The 27,711-nt window shown below is 37.0% G+C and overlaps 1 protein-coding gene across 2 annotated transcripts in view; it reads right to left on the reverse strand.

Annotated features, from left to right (window-relative positions):
- The window catches only part of LOC121297492 (interferon regulatory factor 2-like), a 36,153-nt gene extending 28,406 nt beyond the window's left edge, over positions 1-7,747 (reverse strand). For both annotated transcript variants that reach the window (XM_041223849.1, XM_041223844.1), the window contains exon 1: positions 7,657-7,747. In XM_041223849.1, coding sequence (XP_041079783.1) covers positions 7,657-7,701 — 45 coding nt within the window. In that variant the 5' untranslated portion in view covers positions 7,702-7,747. The remainder of the gene's footprint in view (positions 1-7,656) is intronic.
- Positions 7,748-27,711: the final 19,964 nt, after the last annotated feature.

Here is a 27,711-nt window from a genome sequence, read left to right on the forward strand (position 1 = left end):
AGATGCTCAGATACATTGTGAGAAGTGTTGAATTTAAATCAAGGTAAGTAATGTTAAAACTGTACAATGCACTAGTAAGACCTCATCTTGAATATTGTGTGCAGTTCTGGTCACCTCGCTATAAAAAAGATATTGCTGCTCTAGAAAGAGAGCAAAGAAGAGCGACCAGAATTATTCCAGGTTTAAAAGGCATGTCATATGCAGACAGGCTAAAAGAATTGAATCTGTTCAGTCTTGAACAAAGAAGACTACGTGGCGACCTAATTCAAGCATTCAAAATTCTAAAAGGTATTGACAGTGTCGACCCAAGGGACTTTTTCAGCCTGAAAAAAGAAACAAGGACCAGGGGTCACAACTGGAGATTAGACAAAGGGGCATTCAGAACAGAAAAGAGGAAGCACTTTTTTACACAGAGAATTGTGAGGGTCTGGAATCAAGTTCCCAGTTCCAAATTATAACAATATCTCAATTCACAGAAAAAAAGCCCCCATCAGAATTAGCACATATTGCCAGCTTTGTTAGCAGTCTCTGAACGAGACCAGGGACTAACTGCCTAAAGAAGCTGAACAACCCTCTCATTTTAAATACATTGTATCCCAATTCACTGCTGCAACCCACGTAATAATCAGGAGCGCTGGTGATCAGCAGCACTCCCGCTGTCAAGCCAACCGCATTTCATCCAATAAACCTAAGAAATGGAAAAGTGGGTCCCCAGGCAAGCTCTGATTCGAACAGGATTCAAACACTGTACGCATGACTCACCCTGTACTCCAAGCAAGTGATTTTGCTAGCTGAGAATGGGACCTCTGAGCAGCTGTCCTTTTTCATACAACTGCCACACTAAGAAAATAAGTTGGTCATTTTGTGCACTTTCTAGATGCCGAAGTATTACTATTTTCAGTGTAGCTCTGTCGAGCACCCACTCCTGTTACACCCACACTGGGCTTTACTGGGGTAATGGCACAACTTTTGTAATGTGGCTGTGGGCTGATAACTAAACACAGAATATAGAATCAGTATAAAACTAGAAAGGAATAACTCAGAACAATAATGTACTTGCTCCTCGCTGCAACTAAGTGGTCCTTGCCAGTTTTATTCCACTAAAATGCTAATATGGTTTTATATGGTTGCTTAATGTTGCCTCTAGCCTTTCAGCAGCTGGCTGTTTTTTTAAAAAACAATCAATATGTAATAAATGTTATCCCCACTCACTACTGCATCCCACTTAAGAGTTGTATGATTGAGTGTTTAAACGATAAATGCCAATCAACTAAAATACCTAGAATCAGAAACATCAACCATGGATCAGGGCTCTTCAAAACTTTTTCCTATTGAGGGTCCAGGACTCTCAACTAAAAAACCTGAAGGTCGCAGAGGAAAATGTGGGGGTCCAAGTGAAAATGTATATATATGTATAAAAAAGTATAGTCAATGTGATTACACAATTATTTTTCTTCATTTATTAAAGTTTTGACAATTGTTTAACTATACTGACAATAAACAAACAGAATGTTTGTTTTTCTTGACAAGAGAGCAAAGAACAAAAAGGCACAGCAAAATAAGATTCAAGCGAAATTCCATAAAGATTGGTGATGGGCATCAATATCGATATTGTTCGAGAACAAATTGTGTGATTTAATTTTTCTTTGTTTTGGAAGACTTCAATATTATAGCTATAGATACCAAATTACATGCACAATATCGACAGAAAATGTTCATATCGTTGCCCACCACTAATAAAGATCAAAGGACAACCAACCACTAACTTAACCAGGCATTCCCCACTGCTCTCACTATTAGAGACTAAATGCCATTCAAGTTATTTTAGTCATATAATTGTATTTGATTTCCTTGACTTTAGTGCAGATTATGATACAATGTCACTTTACTCCACTGTATGAGATATCAAATCACTGCCAGAACAGTAGAATGTGTTTCAGATGTTTTAATTCAATCACTGAAGGCAAACTGCACCTCTGTGCTCATAAGTGCTCCTTTGTTTTTTTTCCGTATTTTAAAAAAGCTACAAACACATCACAGTTTGTATTACTAAAGACAAGAATGGATGTTGAAAACAGATTTGATCAGCGCAACTTTGCTCACAAGAAGTGTTACTATTTAATTGCAATATTAAATTAAAAAATCATTCATTTAAAATACATTTTTGGTCTAACTTAAAGAGTAAGTAGCGGGGTTCCGAAAATATAGCGTTATACGTCCCCACGTGTTGCTACAGCTGTTTAAATAAATTATCTGTATTTTTTTTGAAATTGTTAACATCCTGACAACATTTTTACACTTCTAACTCTGTTTCAAAGCTCTTTTCAAAATGTCCGCTCTAGTGCACTAGGGTTTGAGATCTGTCCTCTTAATCACTGCAAGAACGATTAAATAAGAAGAAAACCATAACAAGTGTTCTGGCTTTTCTGTTCCGTACCACACCATGGATCGTTATTGCTGTGTTACCTGTTTGGCATTGTGAGCAATAATCCTTACATGATCAGGGCACTACAGCAGACATTTTGAAAAGAGCTTTGAAACAGGCTTTAAAGTTGTAGGTGTAATAAGTGAAAAGAAAAATTACAGGTACGTTACTTAAACAGTTGTGGCAACTTAGTATAGTGTTCAGTCCTTCAGTCAGCACTGAGCCAAGCCATTCCCAGGTCCATGTTTACCAGTACTCTACAGCAGGAACTACAATGCAGAGTATGGGCTTGCTAACATTATGAAGCTTGTATCTCACACAATGCAGCTGTATTGCCTGCATGATTTTAAAAAAATAAAATTAAAACAACAGGTGGTGTGGCTGCCTGCATCAGACTGACAGATGCGTGTCCAAGGGTCGCAGACAACTGCAAACCTGAGAGGCCCAACAAGCCATGCATGGGTAAAGATCACAGGTGCCTGCTTCCCTGAGAGCCTTGTGTATTGACACATTGTGTTGAGAAAAGGCAGTACTCTAGACCGGACTGAAATATTTGTATTGCGCTACAAACTAAACATGTAATTTACAGTAGGTGTTGTTGTTAAAGTATTATGCTCATTAAAAAAAAAAACAGACAAGGACCAGTCAGTTGCTCTTGTATTACAGACCACAAGCAATCATATAACTTTTAGTTTGACCTTCTGCTCTAAACCTTTGGTTAATTCCACCATTATTTATTTAGAACACATCTTATAAAGACAATCCCAAAGTTACAATGTGCCTCACACAGCTTTCACTCCTTTAAATGTCTTTTTTAAATAAACTGCAAAATAAATCCACCAAAATAGGCATTATTAAAAAAGAGTTCTATAATCTTAATTCGATTAACTTCTTTAGTGTTGAACACTTCCTGTATTTAGTCACTAATCCTCATCCTAGATGGGTAACTGGGCAACCAACCCCCACAGTAAAAGGAAGTGAAAGTCAAGTCTGTTTAATAAGAGCTGAAACTAAACGCAAAATATAGAAGCACAGTCTTGTGAGGCCGTTGGACACCTGGCTAAAGAGAAACAGGTTGCACAAGGCTTGTCACGTGATTGTGGTCCAACCAGATTTCACATATTGCCCTCACTCAGTAACAAACCTTGTAGGGAATTTTTAACTTCCATTACAATTTTGAGACAGTTAACGATTTTGTCCCATATATAAACTGACTGTGGTATACCATTGTACTGTAAAAGTATACAAAATTACAGCACAAATGTATCTGATAACATTTTATTTTTCTGTATGTTTGGTAAACTCAAACTGTAAAGAAAAACAATGCAGAGTGGTATATTAGTAATTATGTATTAGTTTGTACTATAAATAATCTGTGCTGTTTTCCAAAAATATTTGTATGCCAATAAATGTATTGCAAGACTATGCATTTCCTATCACAATGCTCGTGAGACTGGAACCTCGGTTTACACACTAAGGGGGTTTAAAGAGGGAATACTTTTGTTCTTAAGGGTGTCTAAAGTACATGTTCTAAAGATTTAACATGGAGGTGGTGTGTTTAGTTTAAACTCTCAATAACAAAAATAATGCCACCGACAAACAAACTACAGTATTAAGTAGGGCTGCAATGAAGGGTACATTTTGACCTTCAAAGGTTCGTAACACATTACCGAAGGAAGGTTCGAACCTTTGATGGTATGAATTTGCATAATTTACTGGTGATATCACCATAGCTATTTGTTTATATTTGATTGAAAATCATATTACTTTACAGGTAATCCATACAAATTGAATAAAACATTTCACATCTAGTTTAAAAATATGTTACACAGAACAGTAATCACGTTTTTACAATTTCAATAAAAATACACGTTGTATATGTACATGTAATTGATGCTGCTGGTGATATACTGTATGCAGTGCTTGCATTGCAAAAGCACCAACTGCAGCGGACAAAACAAAACTTTATTTAACAGACCGTTCCAAACAGGTTATCAGTCACATTTTACTATTGGTTCTGCCTCCATCATACGACAACAGTCGCTTCCACAGTTTGCGTTCAACATTTTTTGTCGTCTGGGCATTTAGCAAAAAAATTCCAAACAGCAGAGGGGTTTCGAGACATTTCTTTTAACACAGGTTACGCTATTCAACGCTTTGCTGTCGAGATGGTGAATAAAGAAATTAAATGTTTGCCACTGGATAACACGAGCTGGGGGGAGGGGCGGATGGTGCTCAGTTTTTTAAATTAAAGTTATTAGTGTTAGCATATATTGTGTATGTTTTAAGCATATTCTACCATAGCACTTCTCTTACACTGTCTTGTACACTAGGTATTCAGTACATATACTGTGCATCAAAAGAAAATTATCACATACTGAGCATCAAAAGAAAAATATCACATATTTGAGCAACAAAATAAACGTATCACTTATATTTGGATAGAATTCACTAGATGTGATTGAAAAATTACAAACTCTGTTTTACAGCTGTTTTATTTTGCTGATTAACAATTGACATCACGAAGATGCTGCAAAATTATCTGTAGATCTTGGGCACTCTTGGTCTCCCAGTTCGTGGCCTGCCATTGACAGAGCGTGTCTGGTTATACCGTCTCGCCAGGTTTGAAATTGCTGGATGTGAGCACCCAAGACGGAGAGCCACAGTACGCTGCTCTAGTCCAGCCTCTAACATGCCGATTGCACGAGGCGCTGCTCTCTTGACAGATGAGGCATATTGTTTTTTGGGGTTTTTTCTGTGATTTTCTTTATTGCTTTTATTCAAGCTTGCAATTCAATAGCTGAAATCACTCCATACCCAGTGTTCAATCAACTGTTTCACTAATTCGGTGATTAATTATGCTTCAGTCATAGTCACTCAAGCATGTCATGGTCTAGGATGAACGATTGAGTGATTAAAAAGAAACCAAAAACACTTCCTCAAAGTCCATCATTTATATACCTTTTTTTTTTTTTTTTTTTTTTAAAATGTGTTATAATAGTGGTAAGTTTCTTTTGATGTTCGGTATATATTATACTGAAGCATTACAACCCTCTATAGGAACCTCCCACCCCACCCCAGTGTTTTACCTTGCTCTAACACAAGGCAGTGGCATGATGTAGAGTTGCTACATATAAAAATTTAGTAGTGGATTTTAATACAACTTTTGTTTAAGTAATATGCATTATACAAATCAAAAGATCGAATTTTACACGTGAGTGACATTTAATGTGTGATTTATAGTTTTCACACATTGTCAAATGGTTTCTGTTAACAGAGAAAAAAACATACAGTGTGTGAATGCTGCCTGACAAACCTAGGTAGGTTTTAAAACTACCTTTGAATCCCTGGCTAGCAAACAAACCTTCAAACACAGCCTTAGTATTAAGTCAGTTTCTTAAGATAAGTAAAGAAAAACACTTTGATACTTAAAAATGTAAAATGGGTTAAACTGACTAAATATCCTTGCTTCATTGTAAGGAAAAAATAAATAAAACACTACTATATCCAGAAATCATTCCATAGCACAATGTAATATTAAACTAAGAACTGCTGACCCTGAACCACAGGCTGCAATTACAACCAAAGTTCTGGTAGAGCTGGAAATTAAACCGTTTTTTAGGTAAGAACACATGCAAAAACAGTACTGCATTTCCTTACACTCCTCCAGCACAAGGACCAATGATCAATAACAAGAAAAATGCACAAGGGATGTTGCACATCGGTATTTCAGAACATGTAAGCTGTCAAAGTTTCTATAGAATCAGCTTTGTTTGGAGATTATGGTGGTGCTGGTGGACTGGGGATGAGGTGCCAAATTAAGTGCTGTTATGAATATGATATATATATATATATATATATATATATATATTATATAGTATAGTATATATATAATCTTTATATATATCAATGTATATATTGTGTAATAGTTTATCATATCAATGTTAAAAAAACCTGCAGACACTCCTTATTTAATTATTTAACAATTATAATATTTGCTAGATTGTTTATCTGTCATTCACTGTTCGAAAAATAGATGACCATATCAATGACCAAGTTGTTCTTTTAAGCTAGGGGTTCGCAACCTTTTTGGTGATGGTAAAACGCAACTGATATGTTTCTGTGTAACGCACATCTGAGTGCTGACTGTAAAACCATGGGTGGTGGTATTAAATTTGCTGTTTAGATCAACTGCATAGGCCCAATAGGATTTAACCAGACTACAATTGAGGATTTGTGTTCTCTTTTCAAACTGTGACACAGCCCAGATGTTATTGGCATGGAAGAGAGACTGAGAGACACAGAAAGCATCAATGAAGCGCTAATGTGTATGTTTAACACTAACAAAAACACATTAATAAAATAAAAGGCACAAGGGCCAAAACATAAGGTCTACAAAACTAATATTATATTTCACTACAAATTCAAAAGAGCCATATTGTGGAGCTGAATGAACAATATATCCACTGAAAGAGATTTTCCCTAGCAGAAAGCAAGCGAAAATCAATGATAGAGTTGTTTGTCTGTGGTAGAGCTGTCACTGCCAAGTTTGCTACATTCTTTTTTACAATAATTATTGAAATAATCAAGTTTTTGTTATTTCCTTTTATAAGGGTGTGGTTAGTAAATCACACTTTATCCAATCACAGGCAAAACTTGAAGGAACCATATAATGTTGAAGAGTAAATAGTGGGGTTCTGAAAAAGACAGCATTACATGTCTCCACGTGTTGCTACACCTGTTTAAACAACGTACCTGTTATTATTGTTAACATCCTGACAACTTACATGTTAAAAGCCTGTTTCAAAGCTCTTTTTAAAATGTCCGCTCTAGTGCACTGATAGTGTAAGGATGATTGCCCACATTGCCAAACAGGTAGCACAACAATAATATCCATGAAGTGGTGCAGAACAGAAAAGCCAGAACTGTTGTTGTTTTTTGTTTGTTTTGTTTTTTTTGTTTTTTAATCGCTCGTCCTGCAGTAATTCAGAGGACAGATCTCAAACCCCAGTGCACTACAGCGGACATTTTGAAAACAGCTTTGAAACAGACTAAGTGTAAAAATCTGTCAGGATGTTAACAATGAAAATTAAAATTTCAGGTACGTTATTTAAACAGTTGTAGCAACATGTAGTGACATATACCGGTATATTTTTTTCAGAACACTTACTCTTTAGTAGTAAAACATAAAATAAATTCCAGCACAGTATGTAGTAAAATAAATAACTTACACCAAGTACCCTCTTCCTGATGCCTTCGTCAATGTCTGTGTGCATTGATTCTGTAACAAGAAAGCAAAGTCTGGAATAACATTTCCCATAAGCTACCATTCATTGCATATAGTGAAAAAAATCACTTTTTTAATAAAAAAATAAAAAAATACTGCATGTGACATAGCTGGTGTTAAAAATTGAAAAGTAAAAGTATGTACATGAATTTAAAATTGACCTAATGCGTACTATAGCAAATAATTATGCAGTGCTTTTCTGTGGGAGTATAATGCTGAAAATCACATTGCCTTGCTAAATGTTCAAGCAAAATGCTATAGACAATAGCTTTAGAGAATCATCAAATGATTATTTCATTAAAGATGTTCTCCCTTATAAATTACTTAAGCTCTAGGGTCAGGTAATATTTACCTTTTGAATTATCTTATTTGTCCTACAAGTGGAGAAAATGCCATCTAATTATACTGAGAACATGCTAATGGTGAAAGGAGGGTAGTCTGATTACATATTAATATAACAATATTTTGTTTTTCTAGGACATTCATATTCACACCAGCAATGGGACTGGCTGTACCAGTGCCTCCAAACTACAATCTGCATGCTTCTGTTTGCTTGATCATCCCCTGCACACTGTAGCTGGAAATTAATCCTGCCACAGATTGAATTAGGGCTAGTTTAACACGACAGGAATGAGTTCATTCAGCTGAGCAAAGAGGAGTAAACCATCCTTCACTGACATATTTAAAAAATATACACATTTTAGGATACTAGAAAACTAAAAAAAGGAGATTAGAAAACTGAACTGCGTTCACACAATGTGTTGGTTTATTGTGCATTACAGGTTGGCATATTTAACCATATGCTGAACATTTTCATATGTCACTTTTCTATATTTGTATATATACAAATATGCAAATGTAAAAAAGGAGTGTTTACACTCTGGCTGTGCTACTATCGGTATGATGGTATCCAGTGCAAAAATGAATACTTGTTACAGTAAAATACATACATTATTTGTGTTTTGAAAAAAATATATTAAAAAAAATTAAGAACACATACTTAATGCTTATTGCACTACACAAACTTACAAGAAAACCAAGAAAGCCACTTATACAGTGAAAGTATTTGGAATAGGGAAGACCAAACTTAAAGGATTAACTACAGGATGAGTTGGAGAATGCTTACCTATTTTTAATATGAAGAATGGCAAAAAATAAACTAAAGCCACTGTAAATCTCATCTCATTCCAATATCAAACTAGGGCTCCTGTCGATTCCATCTCAAATATACAATATACACTGCACCTGGATGTTACGCAAAAGTCAGAGATTACCTAAACAGTACTGCATATTTTGTGAAATTGCCATTTATTAATTCTTACCTCAAATATTCCCTGTAAATTCAAAATAAAGTGTATGCTACAATATGCAACGTATATAACTTGTCTAAATCCCTATCATTGCTTAGTATTTCTCATGTTTCTGTTCTATAATGTACACAGCATCAGCACCACCCTCAATTTAAAAAAAAAAACAAGCACTGTTCTTCACCAAGTCACACTCATCCATACAAACAGGTCTAGACCTGCTTACATGGATCAGTACAAAGGCAACCTGAATAATGTTAACACAGTACTGTCATATATGATACGTGGTGCTGTGTTTTTTAGAAAACTACAACCAGTCCTATACTAACGCACTACTAGTCCCATACTAACTCATAACTAGTCCCATACTAATGCACTACTGGTCTCATACTAACACACTACTAGTCATACTAATGTAGATACAATTAGATTGTGTGTTGTCCAGTGTCCACTTTTTAGAAGAATGCAAACAAAGTCTGCTAAAAGTGTACATAGGCATTCAGGAAATTAAGAAAAGCACTTTCAACTATTATTACATTAGTGCACTGTAAATTCATTTGTTACAAAAGTATGCTTCCCTTAATGCATCGCACATGGTCTGACCAATGCAGCAGCTATAAGGAAACTGAAGAGACTAATACCCTATTCACACACTGCGATCAACACATATTGAAAACATGATTGTTAATTACCACAATCAAACAACCCTGGCAGCGGAAATGCTGCTATGGGCAATGCTGTCAGCAGACATGTTGACAGCTCCAAGGCTGGCTGCTCCAACCCCAGCAAATCCCCGGAGGTCATCACCAAATGACCTCCAGCGCATGCATCTCCCAGCAATAGCACATGGGCATCCCCAGGCGATGGTGAACAGGCATCCCCAGGCAATGGTGACCTAGCCTTCCGATGAGTTACAGGCTCAGCAGCCCCAGAAGTTGCAGGCTCAGCAACCCCAGGAGGTGCGGGACAGGCAGCCCCAGCGGTTGGGACAGGCAGCCCCAGGCGGTGCGGGACAGGCAGCCCCAGGCACTGCGGGTGTGAGCGACAGGTAGTCCTCCCCTGGTGGTGGAAGTGTGAGCTGCCAGTACTCCCTCTTCCGGTGGAGGTGGGCACAGGTGGCATGAGTCTTTCATTTGCAGAGGCTATTCCACCTGCATTTATTGAACCAACGATGTACAGCAAGATGTATATCAGGGTTCTCCCCAGGCCTTTTCAGATGTGCGGACAGTCGGTCGAAATGGCTGTCGCCGCCCGGCTGAAAAAATCCAATCTGTCCGTCTTGCAGATGCTACTGTGCCTTTAATAATAAGAACTGATTGCGCTTCTAGCTGACCAATTACGTGTTGCTGGGTGAAAAAAATAAATCTTGGAACCACATGACAGCTGTGTTACATCTTGACACAACATTTAACCAGTCAGAGAGTTGAAGCGGCGGGTTTCAGCATTCATTGTCACTATTTCAAATAAAAAATAGTGACAATGAATGCAGGGTTTTCAAAATAAGCCAGCGATCGGCGCAATCCACTGCCTAATACTATATTTGCACCGGTTACTTTATTAAAAATATTAAGATTATTTTGGGGTATTATCATCCAGTCCATTTTTTGTCATATTATTGTACTGTAAGGTGATATAGTACGTAACAGCTATACATATGCTTAAGTGCAGAGGTGCTGGATTATTACACTCCAGTTTCATGCAACAGTTATAATGGTGACCAAATGTGTGTGAGAAAAAATGAACAGAAACAAAAATAGACTTGCATTAACAAAATGCCCTGAAAACTTAACATAAAGAAAGCAATTTAAATGAAGCAGTAAGCTCAATAATTAAGCTAAAAAGGAAGTGAAAAGGTTAGGTTTTTTTTTTTTTGTGAACTCCAATAAATCTAAGTTATCTTTCCCCAGTCAAATCGCAGAGTGCCTAAACGAGCAGGGTAATTTACCACAATAAAAAACAGTCATGAAAAAGAAAATGTAGAACATAAAAAAGTGCAACCAGATGTAGTCAACAAAAGACAACACATTATTCAAATTCTTTGTTGTATTATACATTTAAGGTAAGGCAAGTTTATTTTTCTGTTAAGTGAGGACCCATATATATACAGATAGATAGATAGATAGATAGATAGATAGATAGATAGATAGATAGATAGATAGATAGATAGATAGATAGATAGATAGATGACTTTTTTTATTACTCTGTTACTAGTGAGTCTGAATAGTAAGTTTCATTCATTGTGTTGAGTTTGAAAAAGTCGGACCGACAGACACAATTAAAAGCTGTAAACCAGATTCATTCTCCTGCGTCTTTTTGAGAACTTGTACTTGTATAATAATTTATAACACAAAACAGACCTCAAAACCACGCAGGGATGCTACATATATATTTAACATTGTGTTTTTTTTTTCCCCCACCAACATCAGACGGCCAAATAAATGAAGTTTAACATAGCACTAGCTTGTACTTTAAAACATGTTAAGCCTATTTAAGCAAATTAGAAAAACAGTAAGGATAACAAGCTGCACTGTTTTTTAAAATCTTTAAATCCGTTAACCTGCTCTGCAATCCTACAGTACCTACACCAATTTAAATCAATTATTAATACTGCCTATCAAGCTTCTAAACACGCACTTACTATCGTACTTATAAATCAAGGGGCATTCAACGTATTTCATAAGGTATATTTGCAAAAAAAAAAAAAAACTGCACTCTTAATGTAAACCTTCAACTATCTATATGGGGCTCAGATCGGCGGGAAGAATGGATGTTAAACCAGCCAAGTATTGTCTCCTCCAATGACACTGAAACGCAACAAAATCCTGTATCTGTACTACAATGTTGTTTTTGATATCCCAGCTGCCCTAGTGGTCTGGTGGTTACGCAGTAGGAAAACGAGAAATATGTTTATTAGACCTGCTTTGTGCGCTTGCAGGAAAAAAAATAACTAAAAATGATCTTCTCTAACAAATATGTTTTGTGTTGGTCAGAACAATTTCTGTGATGGTTTGGGCAATTTTTTCTGTGGAGGCTAAGCCTCCCCAAGCCTCTTATATGCGCCGCCTATGGAGGTGGGAGCTGCAGGTAGTCTCCATCTGGCGGTGGAGGTGGACACAACCCGCCGTCTCCCTCAGTCGGACTCAAGTCTGGCCAATTGTCTCCCTCGTGGCGGAGAAGATACCACAGTCCATCTCCTTTGGCATCCCTGGGCAATTCTTCTTCACTCCATGGGCGATCTCCCTCAATCAGATTTTAGACCGGCCCATGACTTCTCTCTGGTAGTGGAGGTGGGAGCTGCAGGTAGTCTCCCTCTGGCGGTGGAGACAGTGGGGCTTCTCCCACTCTTGATTTCTTCTCCCCCTCCTGGCGGACACCACAGACGGAGCACAACTGCGGTGGCTGAAAGGGGGGATACAAGGGGCTGTACATGATGGAATGCCCGGGTTCAGCACAGGCATAGCACCTGTGAACCACTTCTACCGGCTTCTGCTGCGGGGGCTCCTCTTCCTGGGTTCTTCAGGGTGCCTGGTCCTGGTTCATTCAGGGAGTCCACTCCTCTTCCTCATACTGGGAAGGGTAGATGGCCACTGTGTGCCTGAACTCACCATAGCCAGTGCACCAGTTGTTTACCACATAGAATGGGAAGGTGCCCTGGGCAGCTGTGGCTGTTGTTGCTGCTGTGGGTGTCGCTGCTGTGGTTCCCTGCAGTTTTACCTTCACAAAAAGGCTTAACAAGACAAAAACAGAACGGCACAGTAGCCCAAAACAGACAAACAAACGAACAGACACTAACAAACACCGGATGAACAAACAAGGATCATGCTGGTTCCACTCCCAACTGCAATTGTTATTCATATTTATTATTATTCTCCTCTCTTGCTCTTTCACATTCTTTTGCCTTGAACACACAACCCCGAGTGAGTAAACATTCTTTTTATGCAGCTGTACCAAGACTCAATTGCTAATCAATCACTGAATTGGAATCTCAGTACATCTGCACGTGATCTAATTGTGCTCCTTGTGCTTTCATCCTAGTACCCACTTCAATCTGCACATGCAGTGATTGTGCAATCCCCATGTCTAACTACAATTATACACTTTACTTCACCTGTGCTACAAAACCCACACTCTGTGCACCACCTACATATAACAGACCTGTAACACAAACTACACACAGGGGTGGGGCACCCTGCCACATGCCTCAATGCCAGATAGATTTCAGCCCAGAAAACTAGGTTTAAATAGTGTTAAGCCACCCTTTAGTAAATACAGTGTGAATGAAGCTCATCACATTATTCAGTTAATTCAGTTAACATTATTAATTAAATATATTATCATGCATTACCATACAAATCACATATTCATTCTGATTGCCATAGTGTGGCACAATAAAATCAGTGTATGCCATTATATGCCCACTATTTCAAGCAATAATGAATAAAATTGCAATAGTAAATACCACAATCAAGAACATGCACACTAATTGCAATTATGGAGAACCATAATGTTTAGTGCCCTTTCCTAAATGAGGCCCATGGTGTTTATAAACTGGAGAGTAAATTAATGACTCAAAACCTTACCTGGAGCTCTGGTCATAAGTATACAGTAAAATCCACTTAGCCTACAGGTGTGTGCAAGTTACATATTAAGAAACAGACTAAAAGCATACATTATTTTTTCACATTATTGTATATATTTGGAATATTGGAATATTATAAACATCAAAAATATACATGTTCTGTATGTGTGGTAAAAAGGCCAGTTTAAAAATGTAAAGGATTATAATGTAAAAGAAGAAAAAAGAAAAAAAATACCACTAAAAATGAACTTTTTGTTGAGCTGTGATACCTTAACCTGAAGGCGTCTACTTGTACATTGCTACTTTGTATTTCTGGCACGACTTAGCAGCAGCACAAAGTTCACCTCACGGACGGGTGCTACAAATTTGTCAACATGTGCACCAAGTACACTGGACTTCTGTCCTTATTCTAGATTATGTTGTTGACTGGTCACTCTTCAGGGGAGGGCTGTAGCTGGCTGCGATCGCTGTCACTAATGTAATGTCTTATCACCAGGCTTGTGCTAAACATGTACTGAACCGCGGTGCAAGAGAAAAAGAAAACAGAGGCAGCGAAGGTTCAAAATCCGTATTACAAAATTACAAAAAAAAGTATTTGGATAACATGTAAACAACAACGCATTTTAACGTTTTAAATCCTGACAGAAGCTAAACCTGCATTTGAAAGCAATATTTTATTTGTCCAAATAATTGGCTTAATCGTTTTAAATGTAATGTTTACACGGTCAGATTATTAAGAGGTGAAGAAATAACTTGGGCGAAGAAAAAAATAAAGGTTTGCGGTTTGATAATTTGTTCATGGTATGATTTTCCTTGGTGATTGAAATTAAATGACACAAATTGAATCATTTCTTCAGACACGAACCAGAGTAAAAAAAAAAAAGAGTTTAAAAACACACCTAGAAAAAGGTAAAATACTCTCTGTATACCACCACCCAAGTATGACTTACCCCAAGCTTTGAAGGAAAATAACAATAATACAACAATACACTCTGAAAATGCATGTTAATAATATGTTGACATGATAATTATAGAAAAGCACACTGTCATTCCCTTCATATAAGCATTGTTTTTTTGCACTGTAAACAAACAACCCTTCCTTTTTTAAAGAAACAACAGTCGTAGTACGCAAGTATAGTACGAGTACAATTTAGGCACAATCCAAAAGTGAAATTAAGCTTCACTCCCACTACAGCTTCCCAAGATCCAAACCCTTAGTATCTAAGATTTTGCCACAGTACTTCCTGTTTATATATATATATATATATATATATATATATATATATATATATATATATATATATATATATTTTTTTTTTTTTTTTAAACATTCAGAATAATCTTCAGTTACTATTATTACTTACATAAAAGAGAATACATTTCTGAGGTTAGTCGATATATGCAACTGTTTAAATTTTTTCGTTGAAAAAAGAAATAAGTTTCTGGTGTTCAGTAACAAAACTAAAACTTAATTTGTTTGTGCCCAGAGTACAGATCGAAAGCAAAACAAGTAAAGGAAATAGTTATTGCCTGGAAATCCCCTCCTGTTTTGTTGGGTTCGCGTTAGCCTGAGCCTTTAGAGGGCGTTGTGCAAGAGATCTGAGAGTACAGAAGTCTGATATAATATCCTATTGGTCCACACATCTGCTTTCATCATTTCTCGGAAAAGCAATTTCATTTTCACTTCCCTCCACTACCACCACTGTAATAGTATGTTCACAACGCTAAAGAGAGGGGCAGACAGGTTCGTTGTTGCAGGAAAGCAAAGGTAATTATTTAATCAGCAACCCTGCTGTTTGACACAGCAGCAGCGGTGTTTGTAAAAACTGAACCCACGGCTGTTTTTATGTGACTGCTGCTTGTACTTTATAATCAGCACGTACAGTGCATATTGAACTATTTTAATAACTTTTCCGAGTTAATAGCCAAAATATCTTGTTATTTATTGGCCACTGATTCAACAAGGTTTACTTTATATTACAGCGATGCATTTTCATTTCTTAGTGCGGGGGTGTAGTGTTGCGGGGTCTGCAGGGTGCTCCTACCCTTCACTTCTTGGGCAGAGAGAGCTCCGCTTCCGTATTTCACGTGTAGAATATTTAACTGTTTTGATCATATATATATATATATATATATATATATATATATATATATATATATATATATATATATATATATATATAAACCCATACAAATAAGCAAATAATACAATAGCCGTAAGAAACCCATGAGAGATAATTTTTAGACCCATATATAAAAAAATCAGGTAGATAAAAAAACGTATATTTAAAAGATAAAACTCAATCGCAACAAACAAATAAAGGGTACCTGTGGCCTTACACAAATCTTTTTTTTTTTTGGAAACGGATGCACTTCTGTTTCAAAACGTCAGTCTCATTCGCTCTCATAAGCAGCTGCAATGGGAGGACAGTGACACAAGCTGAGTCTGGACCAAACCATTATAAATCCTGGGGGGGGGGGTAATAATAATAATATTAATAATAATAATAGCCGGACCATGACCTATGACCGTATTTCCCCTGTGGCATAGTACCCCATTGGCCTCTACTAATCTTTGAACTTTGAAGACTACTGTATTCTACCAGAGATTAATAGTACAATATATGCTGAAATTTGATTTGCTCGTGGCCTCCATATTTTTTGATGCAGCAACTTTACTTTTAACAAACTTCAAAGGTCAATGTTTATGTCATTTTTGGATAGTGTCCATATGGTTTCCTTTATGTGTTCCATGGTCACCATGGCCCTAGCTCTAAGTAGTTATAAGCCAGTTTTGCGTTTGACCTTAAGGAGAGGTAAAAGATCACAGTCAAGGACCTTTTTGGATAAATATATGAGTCCCTATCTGTGTTTCATAGGAACCAGGTCACAATCAAGGTTATTTTTGAATAACACAAATATGGGTTCCTACAATAATAATAATAAGAAGAAGAACAACAACTAAATTATTATAGCGCCTTTCACTCTAAGGTGTCTCAAAGCAAAATCTATAAATACATAAATAAAATGCAATAAAATAGATAAATATAAAAATAAAATCAATCATAAAAGTACAATATATTATAAAAAAAAAAAAAAAAAAAACATTGCAGACTGCAGTGGAAAATAAGTGCGTCTTAAGAGATTTTTAAAATTTGGTTACTGATGTGGATTCTGTAATAAAGGTTGGTGGTAAGTTCCAAAGAAATGGAGCAACACGGCTAAAACTACACCCTTCGAGGGTAATACGTTTTGGAACCATGCATTTTAACAATCCAGAGGTAGAGGATCTAAGCTGCCTCCCAGGGATGTAAGGGCTAAAGGGTCCATTATATAACTAGGACCCTGACCGTGCAAAGCCTTGTAGGTCAACAGCAATATTTTAAAGGAAACACAGGACTGGATAGGAAGTAACGTGGTCTGCCCGCTTGGTACCGGTAAAAACCCTTGCTGCTGCATTTTGCACCATCTGCAGTCAATCTGTGTTCCATAGTAACCATGACCCTGTCTACACTCTGTAACCTTAAGGAGAGGTCAAAGGTCAATGGCAATATCAAGGTGTTTTTTTTTAATAGAGCACACATTAATTCCCATAGGTCTCCAAGAGTTTTTGTTTAACAATGTTCATTTTATGCGCAATATGTGCAACTAGAGCAATGCTGAAGTTTGATTGGCCCACAGCAGCCATGTTTTTTACTGTAGCAACTTCATTTGGGCAAACTTTAAAGTATGCCAAGATTTGCTAATTAGGTTAATTAGGTTAATTAGGTTATCCAACATGGCCGTCATACCACTGAACCAATCAGCTTCATTTCGCGTACCGTGCATCTTGGACAATCGCTAACCATGTATACCCAGTTTCAGAGTGGTTTCTGACAAGCAAATGTTTGTAAATTGTCCAAAATGTGTCGTAAAATCCAGTATGGCTGCCAAACCATTTGACCAATCGCGTTCATTCAGCTGTGGATATTAGTTCCCATTGGTGTCTACAACTCTGAAATTTCAAGAGTTTTTGTGCAACTGTTTTCATTTTGTGCAACTTTTAAGGTTTTGTTGTCGGAAAGAAAAATAATAATAATCTTAACAATAACAGTAGGGTTCCAGCAACTTTGTTGCTTTACCCCATAATAATAATAATAATAATAATAATAATAATAATAATAATAATAATAATAATAATAATAATTTCAATGTATAATTGTATAAATTAAGTGATGTTATCTTGCTTTGTAGTCCCCCACTCAAACCGTGTGATATTACTGTGCATTTCTTAATATAGCTAAAGTTAGAGATAAAACCCATTATACATTCACCGTTGAGACAAGTTCAAGTTGTGTAACTACTGTAGATTGATAAACTGTGGTTCTGTTGAGTGTATGGGGAAACAAAGATGACAGATAATAACGCCCCCTCACTTCTAAATATAGCACTACACCCCTGTTTGTGCCATGATGCAGGATAATAATATAACATGTTATATTCTTAATAATAACACAGTGTTACTTTAGCTATAGTTACAATGTAAATGTAGTTGCATTTATGGCAACGGTATTGCAGGTGCTTTTCGAGTAATTATGAAACTTACTATTCGAGTAATTATGAAACGGCAAGTGCATTGATCTTACGAGTACAGAATACAATAAGTTAAGGGCAACAAGAAGTAAAACCTGTATGTGGCTGTGACAGAAAGACAATGATTCTTGGTGGTAAATCTCTCTCCCGACTTGTGAGGCACTAAGTAACGGGAACAGAATACTCTGGACTACCTGACCCGACACTTCATTCCAAGGGTTAAAAGGAAGTCGGCCATGTAGAAAAAAGGCAGAGCTTCGGTACACTAACGCATTGGCCCAGAAGGTAAATAATGTGGCAGCCATGGTTTACAGGAGCGGCTGTAATTGTTTACCAAGGGGTCATGAGTGATGGTATAAATAGGGGTCGAAGTGATGTATCTGTTCCTTCGCTTGGTTTAAAAACTATTGAACCGTAAGGGCTGTGTGAGAGACCCTGTGAGAAATCATAAAGAGACGTTCGTAATTGTTTTGTTTTGTTTGTCTGTAATTGTCTTGTTATGTATTACTAGATGGTAAACACAATTCCGGAGCTGTCGCCAAAGGCCAGCACTAACCCGGAACAGCACTGCACGATTGTCACTAAATAAACTGTATCACCCACCATGAGCACCGCTGCACACACCCAGGACTGGTGACCGTGTTAGTGTTATTGTGGGGCAGATATTTGTGTTATTATTTGGGATTGCAACTTGTTGTTATTTACGCCACACAGTACACATTGTTGTGTATTGCCAGGGTCTTATTATTTGGTCACCAGACCTGGATACAATAAAATACCTTTCCAACTGGATTACAATCTCCTTGTTTGTTTATTGCGCACTGCATCACTCCTGCACCTTTACACAATCAACTACTTTGCCACAGTGGCACATAATGTATGGCCATCAAGGTCACCACCAGCACACCGCATGCTCAGGATTGTAGTCCTCCCTGTGGCCACTGATGCGGTTACTCTTACCATCTTACCCTGTGGTAGTCTGACTCTGAACAGCCTTTTTGCTGCTATGCCATTCTAAAGTGACCTATGTTTATAACCACCCAGATACAGAACTATGTTAAACATAAACATAAAGTGTTGTTTGCCACAACATTTTAGAATTGATTCCCTGCAAGCCCAATTATATTATACAGGATATATATATATATATATATATATATATATATATATATATATATTGTAAGATAGCAGGGAGGGGGTTAAAATCCTTCTCTGCTAAAAACATGTGAGAATGCACATTTAGGTGAATGGGCTAATGGTTCTAATTGGTTTTATTGTTTAATGATTTAGTTAATCCCCTGCACCTGGTGGTAATTGCAAATTAGAGCCAGGTGAAGGGTATTTAAAGAATGCAGTTAGTGTATTCAGGGCTGCTGAGAGGTGGGAAGCAGAAGGTGTGCTGTTTCCAGGCTGTCAAGAGTGAGTTACGGTATTTTGTTTGTGGCAGGTAAATGTCTTAGCCGTCCTGCGTGTTAGTCAGGGACCTGTTGGTGTATAGTCAGCGCTCCAAAACGGAGTTAGGTTTTTGTTTGTGTTCTGTTTTATTTGGTTTGTGTTTATTAAAAGTGCGCGTAAGCGCTTTAAAAATCCATTTCTGGTTTCCTGGGTCTGTTTTTAAAGGGGCAACGAACCATGAGAGTGTGAGGCTCTTTTACTATATATATATATATATATATATATATACACACACACACACACACGTGCCAATAACCTCATTATTTTGAAGTACTTTTCAACATAACTAATTACTGAGTAATTTTACATATTTAATATATCATTGTTCACATTTGTGGACCCATGCCCTAAGGGGATTATATCTTCATTTCCGAATCCAATTGAGAAGTGTAGTTGAGCAGTTTCGCATCATTGTTTTTTTTTATTGTTTACTATTTGTAAAATTAATGCCTCTTGCTGGGTGGGAACTATATGTTACTTTTATAGAGACAGTATTCAGACAAGTTAAAAATTAAACTTGTTTGAATACTGTAAAAATAAGTTAGTGAAAGTCACCTTGTTCTATATCTCCTACAAGGGGCCCTCATGTAAAATACCTGCATTTCACAACACTTTTTTTAAACTATTTGAGTTTGCACTGCTTTCAGACTGATGGTTTTGTTTATGTTTGAAAAAGATCTGTTGTGGAATCATGACTGTCTGGCAATGTGAGAAAGCAATTGAAAAGCACGTAACACTGTAACCTTGCATTTCATGTGCCACGTTTCTGCCTTGTTCTAAGTGCAGTCAAAATCCCTTTTGATTTCTTTGCATAGGGGGTCATCTTTTTAAACGGGGTCCCAAATAAACCAGTTTAAGAGCCACCAATTTATGAAAACGGAGCCTTTTCCATTAGGAATGTTGACAGCGTTAGGATACAAATATTTTAACATTCCCTGCTGAAGAACATTTCGAATCATAATATACATATAATAATTTCCAGCATAATCACTTTCAACAAATTGCCAAATGTGTTATTTTGCTGACTTGTTTTTTAAACTTCTTGAACTTACCCAGCTAAACCATGAGAGAAACCTTTATGACATCATGTCTTGCACTACAAGGGATTTAATTTCCCATTTGAAAATGCTTTGCAGTGTTTCATTATAAATCAACCAGGGGCATTCTCTGCACGCTATTTATTTGCATTATTAGTCACATATAAAACATTGTTGATATCAGTCAGTGTTTTATCTAAGAACCTTCAGATGAATTATGAATATTCAGTTCCATTTGCTCTGCATTACATTCACTATAACTCTTTAATCACACCCCTTCACCTTGGTTTGAAGCGTAGGTACATCATCTGAGTTAGCATTTTGGGTAAGATTTCCTGACAGTCATGATGTTTCCCCGCCATTCTGTTTGATTGAAAGATAATTAATTTTGCTTTTCTATTGCATAAATTACACTAACCAAATATAGTTCTTCAATAACTGTTTGTCCAGACTTCAGTTGTGAATCCAATTTACAGTTTTGCATCTGTTAATTTCTATTGTGGACTATGTTTAAAAACAGGTATTTAAAATTAATTAGCATTCCTGGTTGGGGAAATGAAGGTTACTTTTACAAAGACAGTATCCTGACAAGTTATAGAAATATGAAACTTGTTTGAATACTGTATTCTGATTGTGCAAATAAAAACAGTTAGTGGATTGAACTAAGTAAAAAGCAGTGGCAAAGTCTCCTTCTTCTGAATCTTCTGGAAGGAGCCCTCGTGTAAACTAAATGCATTTCACAACTGTTTCTACATTAATTTGAATTTGCACTGCTTTCTGTATTTTTTTAAATAGTGAAGTTTTGTTTGGTTTCTTTGAAAATACAGTTGTACATCTGTATATCTGTACTGTTGAAATAAACCTTACTGGTGAAATAAAACAAATTCCTCCAGATGTTGTTCATTTTATATTCTAGTGAAAGTCATATTCATTTGTTCCCATTGTTTTATAAACCTGTACTATAATTGTGTTAAAACCTATATGACACTGCTCTTTTCAAGTATTAGGATAGCTTGTGCCTCTCAATAGAATACAATTTGTATCATTTGCAATAGCTTGAAGGTCAGTTAAAATTTAAGTGTAGGGGTTTTTGTATTAAAAAATATTACTGCTTAATTGCTTGTAATTTGTGTTATTCCTAACAAATTAACAAGCTGACCTAGATTGTTATTGATCTAGATCAGGCCTGCTATGAGACCTTGGCATCTGTCCGGTGTCAGAAATCATATGTGAAGGTTATTTAAAAGGCAAACAGAACATTTGATTAACTAGTATAAAAGTGTAGAGTGAAAATCAAAGGTGAGGTTCTGGAATGAATAGATGAGACTCCACTTAAAGAATACTGCATTCAGTTTTAGTTCCTGCGTTACAAAAAGGACACTGTGGCTTTGGACAGAGTCAATCGAAAAGCAACAATAAAAATCCAAGGGCTGAAAGGAATGAGTTATGAAGACAGGTTGAAAGAAGGAGTTGGTATGTATGATTTGTATTATTTTAACAGCACCACGCAGACCATGACCACAGGATATTGAGTGGAGACAGACATAGGATATGAGACTGGACAGGCATTGCTGGCCTCCTCTCATCCTTAACTTTTCCTAAGCATTATTACTGAAGACACCATAGTTTTTTGCTGAGTATAATCAGCCTTAGTGCATTTCTGTCCCAGAACATTATCATGGTAATACAATATCTTGAGAATGTAGATAACAAGGAAAGCCTTCAATGTTAGCTTTCTGTTCTCCATGGATTATCAATTTGCACTTAAACTCAGCTCTTATCAGCGTGGACACATTTTTCTGCCTAAAACAACTTTTCTCCATTTTGCAGTTTGTTGTACTTTGAACGCTCATGAAACAGACATCGACATTCTGTAAATAAACATAATTTTTGGCACTCACTGATAAACTTGATAAATATCAATGAGAGCATGAAAATTCAGAGTGTATATGTATCATGTTCATTGAAGTGTAATGTAGCAGGGTAAAGCAGACTCAGATCAATACTGTCAGCAACACATTTTGTTTTACTTTTTACTTTTAGAGCACTGTATTCACCATTAGGACTCATACTGCAATATGAATATGTGTGAAATATATCATAAATAGTTAAATGTGGGAGCACTGTACTTGGGTTTTGGGAACCACTGGTACTTACATAATAATAATAATAATAATAATAATAATAATAATATCTTGTCAAAATAATTTGAAATGTTAAAAACAGTGAATTAGTGAAGGGCCCTTTTATAGAAAAATATAGTAATTTACTATCAATGTGGCCTAACAGTAAAGAAAGAGCAAATGATGAACTATTGAAGGAGCACTATAACAGGGTAGGGAGCTGATAGGCTTGGTATTCTCAGTTTTAACATACACTAAGTAATGAAATGGACAGATGTATATTTCAAATGCAAACATACCCAGCAGAGGGCAGCAAATTCCACTTAAACAGCTACTGTAGTAATTATAACTTGAAGTATGCTGAACTGATTATCTGCTAAATATATGACAGTCGGGTCAAAGACCTGCACAGGACTCTATAGTCCCTTTCACACTGGCATGCTCTGGGAGTAGATGATTTTACCACATCCACTTTTAAATGCCATCTACAGTATGTTGTTAATAAGCTTTTTTAAAGGACTTGTTATTGTTTTAATGTATACAACGAAAACAACAAACCTGTTTTACTGTCAATTGCTTTTAGATTACACATCATAAAAGGTCTATATACATTTTTTGTTAATGACTGCTGTTGAAGTTTTGGAGTGCTTCCAAACAAGACTATACTACATGCTACCCACTGTGAGCCACTGGCTCATGTAACACCCTGAAGAGACAGTATTTCATTTATTTGCATACGACAGAACCTTTTGAAAACAGCTGTTGATATTTCTCTTTGTATTCCAGATATTGTTGTTTACTCCTACAATCAGGGAAATCAACAGAATAAACTGGGTTTCTCAGCTCTTGTCTAAATATTAGAGATCTTGGCTGATGAGAAGTTTGCAGATTAAGGCCCTGTCCACACTATGCCTTTAAACAGTATTCTATTACAGTAGTCTGTCGGGTATCCTTTAAATACCATTAAACACAGCTTTAACAATTACTATATTCACACAACTGAGATTCAGCTTTTATTAGGGAGCTCCCCTAAATCCTCTGTTTAGAAACATACAGGGTATTATTAATGCTTTTGACAGGGTAGCCGTCTGGCGTGTATGGAAGACCATCCAGGTCAGAAATACGTTATTTAGTACACGTTAAAATAATTAGCACATGTATTGATTTGGACCAATCAAAATACATAAAAAAAACTATGTGTTCTAAATAAATGTAAATTAACTACCTATTTTCTAAGTAGGGGCTGGTTATTTTACAGTAGTACCTACGTAGGGGCTGGTCATTTTACAATCATGTAGAGTAATTACAAGAGTAGCCAATCACCATCGGGATAACATTTGTTCAATTTCAGACGTGAAATACGCTTTAAAAAAATCAAGAATAAGGACAATTGCAAATCACGGCGTCAATATATTTTCTTCTACAGTGCAAATGTAGATTTGCTGAGTGCTGCTTACTTCTTGAGACAGACAATGTGACCCGTGACCCGGTTCAGTTTGTATTAACAATGTACTCAATTGTTGTTTTTTTTTTTTGTTTTTTTTCGAATTATGTTTATTTCAATTTTACACTAAAATATTGAGTTACTATAGATGATATTAGATTCAATGTCAGATCTTTTAACACTTGTTAAAGCTATTTCTATGGCTCTGAAGTCACTGGCTGATGCTCGCCTCGGAGGGTCCGGGTCTGTTCATCTTTCACTGGACTTTACCCAATGGCAAGTCCATATACCGCCACAAATTAGGCAGGAATGGCTGATGTAAAGCCACTTTTAACTGGATAATTTATTACACATACTATTTTCTTTATAGTTAATTGGTTCTCCTTTCTTTTTCAGCGATCTGATTGGCCAAATTAATATGCATAACAATTACAATTACCACACATGCTAAAGTGAAAGAGAACGTGTATTAAGTTTTTACGTTTTTGACACGGATGGCCTTCCACAGCCATGTGAGTGTGTGCATTCGCTCCTGAGTGACAGTTAGGAGATTGAGACGGGGGTTGAATTTGATACGCACCACAGGTGAACAGGATTTATTTACATATCAGCACATTGAACAGCTCACGAGACACTACCAGCAATGGCAGCGCACAGAGTTCGTACAACTCAGTGGTCCTAACTATCAAAAGTGTCTTCTGACAGTCCGAAACTCACTGTTTCCTTCTGTTTTAACCCGAACGTTGTTTCCATCATAAATTGAAACACTTTGCTGCTGCTTTCCGACAGGTGGAATGGGTGCAATTTATATAAAGGTGGCAGAATAACTATTCAGTATATAAATGAGAAACTTATATGTTAATGATGCAAATAACAGTTGTTACGTAATTTCAGGATTTGATCAATGGACAGGTGGGATTGAAAGGTAGTAAAGGTGGAGAAAAACACAACAGACGTGTGTTTTAGGAAATACAGAGAAACAAGAGATGATACATTTAATAGAACATAATAGTAAAGCAAGGGCATCAGGACAGAGAAACTTAGAGAGGTCATTTTAATGTAGCCTAATTTTGATTGTATCTTCTGTATTAATTATAGTTTCATGTACCTGGTTCTGGCAGACATGCCAAAATGAAAAATTAATAAATACATAAATAAATATATAGACATATTTCTTTATCTTTTCCTTTTAGCATAAAATATCCTCCATACCCAGCTGCACTTTATGAAAATGATGTAACACATTGCACTTTATGAAAAATACACATGTTTGTATAAGCTTCCTGGGGATAATATAATAGAATATCATACTGTAGCTTCTGGGGATAATGCTTAAGGCACTGCGCCTCAAGGGGGGTGGGGGGGTGGGGGGTCAGGGATAGTGATGTTCCTGCCCCCCCCCCCCCCCCAGTGATTGGAGGAGAGAGTCAGGTTGGGGTGGGGGACCCATGCCCTTGGGGGACGGGGGGGGGTATCCCCCCCCATATTGCGCGTATAAGAGCAGGAGGGACGTCAGTTTTAGCACGAGTTGTGAGAGAGAGAGAGTGGTGAAGGAAAGTAAGAGAAAGTGACAGTGATCGTGAATAGCAACCTAAAAGCTGCAAGACCAAGAACTGACAGGGGTCTGAGAGAGAGAGGGAACTGGATAGCCAGAGAATAGGGGGATTATTGTTTTGGTGTGGTCTTAGCCCATAGATACCAAGTGTACCACAGAAAATTAAAAGGCGGATATTCCGTTTGCACCTGCAATCCCTGAGTCTGTCCATTTATTTTGCTTAAAATAAAAGGAACGGAGACCCCGTGTCATCACAATACAAACAACCGCGGCAAAGAATGACACGGCTGTGAGTGATACTGGCAATACATGAGCCCTCAGGGTGCTTGACCCTAAATCCTCTTTAACTTCATCACATAAATACACTGTCATAGCATTCTGCATTCAATGTTTGAAATTGGTTCCCATCTCCATTAGGACTCTTTAAAACAGGCAGAACCACTTTAGACATAAAATATTGATTCCAGCCACATCAACCCTTTAGATTTTTGCACTGGGGGTATGTTAATTAGGTACCAACTTCATTTGCATAACATTCCTCATACTGTTGAACTGGGGTTTTGGGACTGTTCTCATCCTTCCTGGACATTTTTTTTTATTTTTGCTCGGAACGTGAAAAACTGTTGAAAAGTTAAACCCTCACCACAAAAGCCCTCCCCTGGCGGTTATAAAAGCTTTGATATTTAGGGCCTGTGTACGAAAACTTTGGTGGGAACTACAAAGTCTGAACATTAATACCCTGTATCTTCCTAAACTCACGTGGCTGTCTCCGGTTTCGACTTGCTTACTCACTCTTCGGTATCCAACCCTGGTTCTGGTTCTGTCTCTCACTCACACATGCACACACACTGTGCTGAAGAGCTTGATCATGGCAGATAAATGATTATGGCGGATTTCATGGGTGGATACACAACAGATTACTGTAGTTGCCTTTAAACCAGCATAAAAGTGCTAAATATGGTTTGCGTCCACACTACACAGTGTTTAATATCATACTTCATACCACCCCAGGAGGTAATCTCGAGTCCAGTTCTAATTAGATCACATCAGGTAGTGCGGTTTATCAGAAGTGTGGACACTGTAATACCAAACTGCATTTTTTGTATATCCTCAAATATCCCAGAATGTTTTGGTTTTGTAGCCATTGCAAATACAGCACTCAAAACAGGCACCTGAAAGACTTGAGAATGACTATCAATACTGCTGTACCATATAAAATTTCTGAGGCTTGTTGTAAAATGGTGGATCATTCAGTGACATGATCAGATGTCAAAATCAAGGCATGTTGAAATCTAGAGCGATGAAATTGGTCAAGGAGAACTTCAGAGTTAAAAACGAAAATGCACAAATTATGATAAAATATACCTTGTGTTTTTAAGAAACAAAGCCATAACGTTCATGCTAAGAAGCGGTATGTCTTCAGTGGGTCTAGACTCTGTATTTGCCAGGTTGTAAACATAAAATACAGTGCATGGTGGGACAGTCCATTGAACTGCTAGGAACTGTAACTGAACTGTTCTAATAGAGAGTGTATTCATTAAGCCCGACTAAACATGAAAGGTACTTTAGTGTTGATGTTTTGAGCTGGATTAATTAAAATGTTTTTGAGTACGGTTCTTGAGATCGGTTATACAGTGTGGACAGGGCCTTAGTTCAGGCTTGGTGCTGACTTCTTGTTGTAGGTCTGATGTTTTTGTGTTGACCATTCTGTGATTACTCTTAAGGTCCTTTCACACCAAGCGTCAGCATCCAGCATAACATTGTTTTTTTAGAATACTGTACATCTTATGGAGGCTTTCACACTGGCTCTCTATCGTAAAACAGACGGTGTCTGAAATTAACCATGTTCCTATTTTTCGGGGCGGCAGGCATAAATGAACCAGGACCTCCTTTTTACAAGTCTGGTTCTTTAACCACTGGACCACAC

Source organism: Polyodon spathula, chromosome 2 (genome assembly GCF_017654505.1).
Source record: "Polyodon spathula isolate WHYD16114869_AA chromosome 2, ASM1765450v1, whole genome shotgun sequence".
NCBI classification, from domain to species: domain Eukaryota; kingdom Metazoa; phylum Chordata; class Actinopteri; order Acipenseriformes; family Polyodontidae; genus Polyodon; species Polyodon spathula.